The sequence below is a fragment of the Chrysochloris asiatica genome, unplaced genomic scaffold (genome assembly GCF_000296735.1).
Source record: "Chrysochloris asiatica unplaced genomic scaffold, ChrAsi1.0 scaffold00403, whole genome shotgun sequence".
Taxonomy (NCBI): Eukaryota; Metazoa; Chordata; class Mammalia; order Afrosoricida; family Chrysochloridae; genus Chrysochloris; species Chrysochloris asiatica.
Genome location: NW_006408921.1, coordinates 328829 through 341305, shown reverse-complemented (window position 1 = coordinate 341305; position 12477 = coordinate 328829). Strand labels below are relative to the sequence as shown.

Here is a 12477-nt window from a genome sequence, read left to right as displayed (position 1 = left end):
TAATGAAACAAGCTATATGAATGGTTGAATGTGAAGCTGATGATGTGCCCTGTAAACTTTCACTCAATCCAAAATAAAAACATTTAATTAAAAAAAAAAAAAAAAAGAGTAGCATGCAGGTTAGGTGTATTGATAAAGGCAGGTTAGCGCTGAGTCCCAGGTCCCACCAACGGGGCGAGAGAAGCTTCCTTAAGAATTGTTGTCATCTTCCCCCCAGTTGTGTGACTGTGGGTTACACTGTTTTTCAGCTTTCAGGCCTTAATGGTTATGCCTGTTTTTTTTTTTTGTTTTTTTTTTGTCTGTCTCTCTTTTTTTTAACTTTTAAACGATTCTTACCTGAGGGTAGGCAAACTCCTTTTAAAGATAAAAAAGCTGGGGTCTGACCCCTTTTCCAAAGTTGCAACTTATTCTTCTGTGTTGTATTCATAGTCCCTGCTTTGTTTTTCTCCTCTAGCACTTCTTACCACTGTTAAGTGTTGTTGAGTGGGTTCCGACCCATAGTGACCCTGTATCGGGTTTCCGAGGAGCGCCTGTTGGACTTGAACTGCTAACCTTATGGTTCAAATGACTTTGCAGTCCAGCATGTTTACCCACAGTGCCACATCAGAACTCCACAGCAATTTTGATAGGGAAGTTTAATTTACCAATTTTACAGATAAGGAAACTGAGGCCAAAGAAGGTTAAGTAAAATCAGTTTGAGGCCTTTCAGAAATGGCAGAGCTATGATGGTGCAAACCAGGTCTTAGAGTCTCCGTAACCCATGGTTGTTCACCGTGCACTGCTTCCTCCTTGTATAAGAGGCTCCAGGGGTATCACTTCTAAACATCATTTCTTCTTTCCAGATTCGAGTGCACAGAAAATTTGCTGTGGAGGAGGGTGATCATCTCACCATGCTAAACGTGTATGAAGCATTCATCAAAGTAAGCACCACTGCTGCTCAAAGCCTGTTACTCCCCTTCTTGCCCCCCTCCCCCCCCCACACACACACACTTGAGGGACCTAGGATCCTTGAAGCTCAGTTCATTAAGGAATTTCCAAAAGACCCTTTTATTTTCTTGTTAGATTTAGTGTACATCCACTCTCACCTGTGTGTTGAGCCTCCCTCCTGGAAGAACTGGAATCAGTATGGCTTTTCTTTAGGGCTGACTGCTTGGTACTCACAGCACACTCTCCCTCACTGTCCCACAACCATCAGTATATGGGACAGAAGGTAGATTGTGAATAGGAGCTTATGTCAAGTAAGCACACTGACAAAAGCTCTTAATCTTAGGTGAGTCTGTCTGTGGTGAGATGGAACTTCATGTAGCATTGCAATGACTCCGCCCAGCTGCCTGATAGCCCACGAGGAGACATGCACTCATAATCCCTCTCCGTGTGTGAGAAGTGTGGTGGCCCCATAGGTTAAGCACTGGACTGCACATCACAAGGTTAGAGGTTTGGGCCTACCAGCTGCTCCATGGGAGAAAGATGAGGCTTTCTGCTTCCACTGAGATTTACAGCCTTGGAAACACCATACTGGGTAGCTGAGTCTGAATCAACTCAATGTCATTTAACAACAATAATATTCATTCTTATTGTTCTCAACATTCTAGAAAACTGAGGACAAATAATTAGGCATAGAGTTCTCATTGAAAATTCCTAGAAAAGGATCTAATAATAAGAGTGTTGAAAATGAAAAAATAAACCAATCTTTGAGTATGAAGGAAATGTATGAGGGAGAAATTTGGTATTTCAATGTCTTGTAAAATGCTCTTCGTTTGTTTTTTAAGAAGAAAAGTACTAAATACTTTGTTAAATCAGGCATATGAGGAGGATTAATTAATGATCAGTTTCAGAAAATACAATGAACTTTTTTTGCCTTTTGGGTCACATCAGTGAGCATTTGTTTGTCCACGTACAGTGTCCTACCTATAGCTGGAAGCTTCCTCTGCCAGTGGAATGTGTGCCAGGTGTGTCTTGCATCACTCTGTGTTTCCTTTCTTAGAAAATCCTGTGTGCATTAAATTTTCTTATTTTAAACACTTTCTCCCTTGGCTTACAGGATAATTTCAGGGGCACATTCCCACAGCAGCAATGTATGTAAGCCATGCTTAAGAATGTAGAAGACAATTAAGCACTCTGGATGGGAAAATCTCACTTGAGGGATAAATACAGTTGTCCTTCAGTATTCAGGAAGGACTGTTTCTCAGACCCCCTTCTTTCCCCAGAGATACTAAAATTCTCAGATGTTCAAGGTCTTTGTATAAAGAGTGTAGACTTTGCCTATAACCTGTGCACATCTTCCCTTAAACTTTAAATCACCTCTAGATCACCTACACTATCTCAGCAGTGTAAATAGCACTTTAAACTCCGTTTTGAGGTTGCTTTGACCACTCAAATCCTTTTTTTTTTAACTCCTGAATATTTTCAATCTGAGGTTAGTTGAATCTGTGGGTGAGGAACCCAGATACTGAAGACTGGCGATAATTTGTTGTTGTTAAGTGCCATCAAATTGGTTCTTTCTGATTCATAATGACCCTGTTTAGGGTTTCTGAGGAGCGACTGGTGGATTTGAACCACCTACCTTGTGGTAGCGTAGTGGTTACAAATCGGGCTGCGAACCGCAAGGTCAACAGTTCGAAACTACCAGCTGCTCCGCGGGAGAAAGATGAGGTGTTCTGCTCCCATAAAGATCAACAGCCTCGGAAACCCTGTTCAGGGTCGCTATGAGTTGGAACCGACTCCAGGGCACATAACAACAGCAACCTCCTTGTGGTTAGCAGTCCAGTGCTTATCCTACAATGCTTTAGCAGGACTCCTGCTGATTGTAGTAGTGGCGTGCAAATTATTTCTAAATTGTTGGTGCTGTTGTTGTGAAGTGCCATCAAGTTGGTTCCAACCCGTAGTGACCCTGTATAGGGTTTCTGAGTGACTGGTGAGTTTGAATTGCTGACCTTGAAGTTCAAACTTTGCAGTTCAGCACATTTACCCAGTACTCCCATTTTTAAATTGACAAGTGTCCTAATACTTGTCTATCATCTGATAAAGAAAGAAAAATTGGTTTACCAAGAACCACCGGGAAGTCCGTGTTCTTTATAGTCGTTCTCCTCTCCTATAGAACAGTAAGACAGGAAACCAGCTATTGCTGGCCAGTAAGTTTGCCTTTGTTCTTTTGTGTAGAGGGCAGGACCACATAGCCAGGGTGAATGTGGTTGTCAGCATCTGTGTTGAGTATGGGGCAAAAGGACCTCTGTGATCTGAAGATCTTGTTCCATTGAAGCAGCACATGGAAGAAGTGGCAATAGCTACCCTCCCCAGGTGGCCTTGGTCGAGAGTATTTCTGTGTCTTTCTAATTCTCCCTCTGTCTGGGTTGCTCTGTAGCACAATAAGAACTCTCAATGGTGCCAGGAACATTTCTTGAACTATAAGGGTCTAGTGAGAGCAGCGACGGTGAGAGAACAATTGAAAAAGCTTCTTGTCAAGTTCCAAGTGCCCAAGAAATCTAGTGAAGGTAAGAATAAACCTTCATAATGGGTAGCTTCCCTTTCCTTGCCCAAGTTAGTTGCCTTCTTATCAGTTCTGCTGCTGGGCTGGTCTGGACTAGCACTGCCGACCTGCACCTAACCTGGGCTTCACTTTTTCAGTTGGCTTGTGTTAGTAGAAAGCTGGTGTAAACTAAGTGCTTACATATCTACGTGTGTTAATCCCAAGGAGTCTGTTTTCATTTTTGAGGCCTCCTTTCACTAAGCTGAGTGGGGCCCTAGGATGGGGATGGTGGTGTGGAACTGGTTGAATTAGAAAGTGGCAGAGGGCATGCTAGGTTGGAAGGACTGGAGACAAAAACTTTAATAACACTGAAAGACTGCTAACCTTCACTTTATTGCACAATCTTTCCTTTGTTTTCCTATGTCAGCTTAGTAAGAAGTGCATGAGACAGCTCTTACATATGAAACACATTCTGTTTTCAAATACTAGTTTGAATAAAGTAAGTGGTATGTTTTTAGTCTGGGCAGTGACTGAGAATCAATCAGATGGAGAACTGTGTAAGACCTAGTCTCACGTCTAGACTCTACAAGTACTGGTGACTACCGTTAAGGCTGCACTAGGCTACATGGTGGTAGAGTTCTGCAAGTCCACTCTTGCTTAGTCTCCTTCTCTGTGAGGTACAGGTGGCACTCTCCTTATTTTACAGATGACTCATGAAGTCCTATGGAGAAGATAGAGAGGACCACACAACTGGTAGTCAGCAGAGTTCTGTGTGGCTCAGAAATCCCTACTTTTGAGGAAGTCACACATCTTTTCATTCATTAAACAACCGTCTTTTACAGGCTTGCTATGTGCCGGGTACCGTGCTGCACACTGACACCACTAGTACTTGCTAACATTTCTGAAGTGCTTTTAATAGACTTGGTACCATTCTGAGTGCTTTCATATATTAATTCACTTAATGCCAACAACAACCCTGTGAATTTTGTACCATTGTTGTCTTCACTTAATAGATGAGAAAAATAAGGCTAAGAAGCAAAAAACAACTTGCTAGGTCACACAGAGAGCACATGGTGGAGTCAGAGCTTGAACCAGGGCAGTTTTATTCCAGAGCCTTTTTTTGCCTTTGTACCCTTGGGAACTAGTGGTCTTAAAAATGACAAAGGCATGGTTGTCACTGTTGGGGAACTCACAAGGCAGTGAAGGGGAGAGTCTTGCAGACAGACAAACTCTAAGATAAGACAATCATCTTATTAATCATTGCCACCAGTGTGAAGACCCCAATGGTGAATGCAGTAGGAGCGCAGGGAAGAAGGTATCCAGGGCAGGTTGGAGCGGGGGCCTTAATAGCAGACCTCAGAAGTAGAAGCCGAGTGGGGCCCTGGGGTGGGGATGGTGGCATGGAACTGGTCGAGATAGAAACAGTGGCAGGAGGGCTGGAGACAAATGCTGAGAGTGAGGAGCAAATAGAATGCTTAGAGAATATTTGATGAATGGATGAGCTCAGAAGAGAGGGAAGAGTTTAAACGAATTCTAGGTTTTCAAATCTGGGTGATTTTTACGTCATTGATGGAAACAGGAAAACTTTCCAGGGGAGAATCCGTGTTTCTCGATCTGGTTCACATTACCTGCCCTTCACCTCCCAGTCAGGAGAAGCATTACATTCCATTTACATTCTTCCTAACAAGAGACATGAAATAAGACTTTGTTGGGTAGTATTGAGTTTGGGAGAGTCACATCATTGTGATGTTTTCTAACACATCTCTTCCCCCACCTTCCCCCTTGACAAGAACTGATTTTCACCTCTTTGGATGCCATTGTTGTTGTTGTTAAGTGCTGTCAAATTGGTTCTGACCCATAGAGACCCTGTATAGGGTTTCTGAGGAGAGGTTGGTGAACTTAAACCACCGACCTTGTGGTTCAAACCGACTTTGCAGTCTGGCGCATTAACCCACAGCGCCACACCAGGACTCCATATTGGCCTATTAAAAGTGCGTATTCTTCATGGAGCTGTCTTAAGGACAATTGGAGAGAAATGATTAAAAATGTAGATTTTGGAATTAATCAGTGTGTGCTTGGAAACGATAGAGAAAATCATGGCAATTAAATACATTGCAAATAAAAAATATCTTAATGTTTAGACATGAGAGAGAAAAGATTTAAAACTTCATTATAGTATTATTTCATTTAACCTCTTTGTAATAAACACCAATTTCCAAGTTGGCAAGTGTGCAAAGGACTAGGGCAGAAAATTCTTCAGTAAACTACAGATAGTAATTAAGTAAATGTAAAATAAAAGAAGCTGGCCTTTTTACACATTATTGATGGATTTGTAACTTGCCTTTTGGGAGCTTGCTTACCAACATTATTTATAAGACATGCCGTTATTTTATGTACCACAAAAAAAGACAAGAGGAGCCCTAATTAAGTGCTTGACTGCTAGCCACAAGGCTAGAGTTTCAAACCTACGAGTGTATCTGAGGGAGAAAAGATCTGGCAGTGTGGCTCCATGAAGATTACAGCCTAGGAAATTCTTTGGAACAGCTTTACTCTTGTCACATGTGGTCACTAGGAGGTGAAATTGACTGGATGGCACACAATGACAAGAAATAAATAATGTTGCCATTTATAATTGTAAAATGCTATTCAGACTCCCATGAAATAGGTCATTGGTCTTGGAAAATTCTATCACATAATCTATGGCATGATTTCTATTGCTCTTGTTAAGTGCTGTCGAGTCTGTTCCAACCCATAGCGATCATTTCTATTCCAAGACCATAGTTTCCCATTACTGACCTATGTTTCCAACTTTTGCATTACAATCACATGTAATTACCAGATCTTGAGTGCATGTTTGATCAATTTCAGAATGAAGAGGTTGATAAAAATCTACAGTTTCTTTATCTTTGGTTTCAGTGGTTGGTGCATAAGTGTGAATGGTAGTATTACTAACTAGCCTTCCTTGTAGGGGAATAGGTATTGTCCTATCACTGGCAATGCTGTACTTTAAGATAGATCTTGAAATGTTCTTTTTGATAATGAATGTGATACTGTTCCTCTTCAATTTGTCATTCCCAGCATAGTAGACCATATGATTCCTGATTCGAAATGGCAAATACCAATCCATTTTACTTCACCATTGCCTATGATATTGATAGTCAAGCGTTGCATTTCATTTTTTATAACATTCATGATTCATACTTTGTACGTTCCATGTTCTAATTATTAATGGATGCTTGTAGTTGTTTCTTCTCATTTTGAGCCATGACTTTTCAGCACATGAAGGCCCTGAAAGCTTTACTCTCCTTATGCATAATTAGGATCCACTCTGCTTTGAGGAAGCGTCTCTTCTCCAGTCATATTTTGAGTGCATTCCAACCTGAGAGTCTTGTCTTCAAGCGCCTATTAGACAGTGCTATGCTGCGATTTATAGAGGTTTTCATTGGCCAGTTTTTCTTAGGATTAGATCATCAGGTCCTTCTTTCCAGTCTTTCTTAATCTGGAAGCTCCACTGAAACCTCTGCACCATGGATGACCCTATTGGCATTTGACATACCGGTGGCATAGCTTCTTTTAGCATCACAATAACGTGCAAGCCACCACGATGCACCAAACTGATACACAAGTGGTGGACATTCAGACAACTTTAGGAGATAATGTATGGTTAAGAACCAATGGAATTGAAAGAAGTCCAAACAGCACTGAAGACATTGGTGAAAAGCAAGACACCAGGAATTGAAGGAATATTAGTTGAGATATTTCATCAAATGGATGCAATGCTGGAAATGCTTACTCATCTATACCAAGACATTTCGGAGACAGTATCTAGCCAACTGATTGGAAGAGATCCATATTTGTGAACATTCCAAACAAAGGTGACCCAGTGGAATGTGAAAATTATTGAAAATAGCATTAATACTACATGCAAATAATATTTTGTTGATGGTGATTAGAAATTGTTGCAGTAGTACATCGATGCTGTACAAATTAAAGCCAGATTCAGAAGAGAAAGTAACTGAGAAATATCATTGCTAATGTCAGATGTATCTAGGTAGAGAATACGAGAAAAAAGTTTATCTGTGTTTTATTGACAATACAAAGACATTCAACTGTAGAAAAAAACAAACTGTTGATAACGTTGCAAAGAATGGGAATTCCAGAACACTTAATTTTACTCATGAGGATCCTGTACATAGATTATTAGACAATTGTTCAAACTGAACAAGGGGATACTGAATGGCTTAAAATCAGGAAAGGTGTACATGAAAGTTGTATACTTTCACTATACTTAGTCTGTATGCTGACCAAATAATCTAAAAAACTGGATTATATGAAGAAGAAAGTGGCGTTGGGATTGAGAAAGAGTCATTAACAACCTACAATAAGCAGTTGACGCAATTTAGCTTGCTGAAAGCAAAGACTTGAAGTACTCGCTGATGAGGATCAGAGATTACAGCACTCAGTAAGAGTTAACACTTCAACATGAAGAAAACAAATCACCAACTGGACCAGTAAACAACAGCATGATAAATAGAAAAGATTGAAATTGCTGAGGATTGTATATATATATATATATATATAATTTTTTTTTTTCAAGTTTGTATTGTGAATTGAGTGATAGTTTACATGGGAGAACATTGGTTTTACACCATTGTTTCATTGTAATGATTACAACCTCCTCCGTGCATCATCATTTAACAGTATTTGTTTCTATTCCATCTGAGTTTTTTTTTTTTTTTTGCGGGAGTCGGGTGTGTGTGTGTGTGTACACAAAAACACTCAGGAATATATAATAATTTAAAGAACCAAGATGCCCATTCTGGAAGCCTGCCTCCTGGCTGCCAGCACTCAGTCTTTCTCTTTACATGATCCTAGAGTCCTTAGCTGCTCTCTCTCTCTCCATGTCCTCATCTCTCCTTCCATCTATGGTGTTGCTGTTTTCTCTTTCCATTAGTCTAGGGTTGAGGATTGTATTTTACTTGGATCTGTAATCAGTGCCCATTGAAGCAGCAGTCACGAAATCAAATGACATAATCTAGTGGGCAAATCTGTTGCAAAAGACTTCTTGTAAAGTGTTAAAAAGCAAAGATGTCACCTTGAGGTATTCTTGACCTTTAGTCACTTCATGTACAAGCGAAAGCTGGAAAATGAATAAAGAAGACTGAAGAAGAATTGGTGCCTTGGAATTATGATGTTGGTGAATTTTGACTGCAAGAATGACAAGCACATATATTTTTAAAGAAGAGCCAGAATGCTCCTTTGAAGGAAGAAGGGTGAGACTTTGTCTTTGGTACTTTTGACATGCTATCAGGAAGGACTTCTCTGGAGAAGTAGAGAGTCAGTGAAAAAGAGGAAGAACCTCAACAACAGTGAGCTAAAAATATAGCAGTGATGTGAGGATTATGCAAGACTGACTCTATGAGTCAGAACCAACGATAGCATTTAACAACAACAGTATCATCCTGACTGCAGTAAATTACAGTATAAAGAAAAGAGTGAGTCTTAGAATTGATGAACTATGGTATGTATGTAATAAGCTGTAAAAATGACATTATCCTTTTGCGTAATAATTTGGAATGTATCCTATTGACATCATTTAGATTCATAGAAGATGTTTATTGTAGCAATAGAGATACCAATTGAAATGGAATATTTGAAAATTTTTGAAGAATTATGCAGTGTTGATTATAATCATAGAAATAATACTGCATAGTGTCCAAGTTTATGTCTTATAGAAAGAAAATCGTTCCTACCAAACCTTTCCTAAAATGTTGTTGAAGTCACTGGTAAGTTTGTGGAGTGACTTTCTGTGCTAGAACCTAAATCATTGTGGGCCGGCGACTGGTTGGGATAGTAACATCCTCAAGAGTAATCTGTCATTGCTTCCTACAAAGTAGAGGGAGCCAATGCAGGCACTGGGCATTAGAGGGCTGGTGTAGAAGACAGTTGGGAGGGATAGTGAAACAGTGTGTAATGGGGCCCCACAGCACAGAACTGAGCACACAGGGTGCCAGGAAAGTAAGGTTCTCACCCACCTCTCTGTTACCTGTCTAGGTGATCCGGACCCGGTTCTGAGGTGCATTGTTTCAGGATTCTTTGCAAATGCTGCGAGGTTTCATTCTACTGGAGCTTATAGGTAACACTGTACTTTGTGAATTCATTTGTTAAGGGAGAAATCTTAAAAATGATCCCAACTCTAAAGAAAGCTGATGTGTGGGGATAGTAAAGAAATTAAATAATAGCTTTTAATTATACTGTTACTCCTTTCAAAATGAGTTGAGGTTAGCTACATAGCTTGAAGCAAAATATTTTAACTTTCTGGACTCGCTTCTCAAATACTGAGCCCCTGCACACTTTGTGGTATATGCTTTGAAAGGATGATAGTTACAAGTCTAGAGGCTGGGAATGCTTCACTTCTAACAACTGGATAATATGATGCAAAGGAGCCATTAAAGAGCCCTTTCTTAGAGAAGGTACTTTTGCCATTGGTTGATTCATTATGATTTTAGAGATTTGCAGGACTGACGCCAGGTACCCCAATAAATTGTAGGCATGTCTTAGGAGGTTGACATGTATTGTTTCCTTATGTGCTACCAACAGACTTCCTGCTATAATCTAGTCTGTTTCTTCCTTTTCCAGTTTCTAGGCATAGAAGATCATTGATAATTGATGTCCTCCTCGTAGCTGTTAGTATATTGGAATACAGTCAAAGCTAAAAGATAGCTAGGTTCTGTTTTCTTCACAAAGTATCTCATTCTGGTTCTTTGAATTGTTACTTTTAGTCTGTGTGTTTTGTCCCTTACCTCATTTTAGTCCCATGCCTTCACTGTAGCCTGTCTAAAATGTAGTGATCATAATTGTCTGTTCTTCTAATAAGGGAACAATTAAAATTATGTTCTCTTCAGTTCTTTTTTTACTGTCTTCCATTTACTGATTTGCCACTAATTTTCCCCCTCTCAGAAAATATTATAGACCTGTTAGCTTAGGAAGGAGCTCTGGTAGCGTAGTGGTTACGAATCGGGCTGCTAATCTCACAGTCAGCAGTATGAAACTACTAGCTGTTCCACGGGAGAAAGATAAGGCTTTCTGCTCCCTTAAAGATTTACAGCCTTGGAAACCCTGTACAGGATCGCTATGAGTCGGAACTGACTCCACGGCACATAGCAACAACAACATTTGCTTAGGGTCAACCACAGTATCTCTTGTCCTTGACACTGGGCTTTTATTTGAATCCAGAGTTGCGCTGCTTTTTAATTTTTTTGGTAACCAAGTCTCTTCCATCTAGTATCCTAGTAGTTGGCTATTTAATCTAAGTTAGCAGTTCATAATTATCTCTAGCATTTCTATTCCTTACTCCAGACCAGGTCTTAGAGCCTATTCAACCATGATTCTGTTGCTCAGAGTATAAACTCTCCCTCTCAACATTGAGTTGTCCATCTTTGAGGCAGCTCTTCCTGTTTCCTCATGGATCTTCTCTAGTAGTGAGTATTGTTACTTGCCATTTTGACTTCCCTCTCACCTTCATAAATGTTAACTATAAGTTTCTACTGTTGTTTTTAAGTGCCGTCAAGTCAGTTCCGACTCATAGCTCTACTATGTAGTTTCTGAGGAGTGGCTGGTGAGTTTAAACTGCTATCCTTGCAGTTCAAATCATCCTTTTAGCCCAGCGCTTACCCTACAGTGCCACACGAGGACTGATTTCTTTCATCCATGTCCTCAACCAAAATATGGGCTATTTAGGGAGTCTCTGGGTGGTACAAATAGTTAACATGCTTGGCTGCTAATAGAAAGGTTAGGAGTTCAGGTCTACCCAGAGGCACCTTGGAAGAAAGTCCTGACCACCTGAAAGATCAGCCATTGAAACCTTGTGGAGTGCTGTTCAGTTCAGACACACATGGAGCCACCACGAGTGGGAATTGAGTGAATGGTAAATGGTTCAGCAGACTCCAGGGCCTGTCAGTTCCTTTGCTATAAATGTCATTGTTGTTCAGCTCACCAGCACCTGGGTGGGCAGCCAGGACCACACGTTGTGCTACTGAGTTGATTCTGACACTGTATAGTGTTTCCGAAGAGTGGCTGATGGGTTTGAACTGCTGACCTTGTGATTAGCAGGCTAGTGCTTATCCTAAGCACCACATCAGAACTCTAGGCATTTGTTAGAGTGGCAGTAGCTCAGTGTGCTCCTTGATGCCCATAGAAATGCTCCATTTCTATAGTTTGGGTAGAGGCAGCCCAGTGTCAGTGTATCAGTGTGCTCTTCTGATCTGATCATTATCTGTAGGTGTGTGCTTAGGAAATCAATTTCAAATTAAATAAATCGTGAGTTAGAATTTAAAATGTTATCTCAGAGAAACGAAAAGGCAGTTACTGAGCTTTCTCATCATTACCTGTGCTTATGTAGTCTTTGTCTAATTATTTAACTTTATTTAGTATAAGAGTTTTATAAAAGTATTCACATATATTTTTCTGTCCATGAGGAAATTGTTTGAAAGAGAATCCACAGAAGATAAGTTTTATATATATGTGTGTGTGTGTATATATATATTGTTTTTGTTAAGTGCCGTCGAGTTGATTGCCACCCGTAGTGACCCTGTATAGGTTTTCCGACAAGCAGCTGGTAAGCTTGAACTGCCGGCCTTGCAGTTCAAACGGCTTTGCAGTCTGGTGCATTAACCCACAGCGCCACACCAGGACTCACACTCTCTCTGTGTGTGTATGTGTGTGTATATATGTACATATACACACACATACACACACATAATACATATATATATGTACACACATATATATAAAGCTTATTTTCTGTGGATTCTCTTTCAGACAATTTCCTCATGGACAGAAAAAAAAAAATATATATATATATGGAGCTCTGTTAGCTTAGTGGTTACGAATCAGGCTGCTAACCTCAGGGTTAGCAGTTCAAAACTACCAGCTGCTCCATGGGAGAAAGATGAGGCTTATTACTCCCGTAAAGATTTAAAGCCTCAGAAACCCTGTACAGGGTCGCTATG

General features: G+C 40.3%; 1 protein-coding gene across 1 annotated transcript in view; it reads left to right on the top strand.

Moving 5' to 3' along the window:
- The window catches only part of DHX35 (DEAH (Asp-Glu-Ala-His) box polypeptide 35), a 154721-nt gene that overhangs the window by 128563 nt on the left and 13681 nt on the right, over positions 1-12477 (top strand). The window contains exons 17-19 of the mRNA XM_006876636.1: positions 843-920; positions 3362-3491; positions 9521-9602. Of these exons, the coding sequence (XP_006876698.1) occupies positions 843-920; positions 3362-3491; positions 9521-9602 (290 nt within the window). The remainder of the gene's footprint in view (positions 1-842; positions 921-3361; positions 3492-9520; positions 9603-12477) is intronic.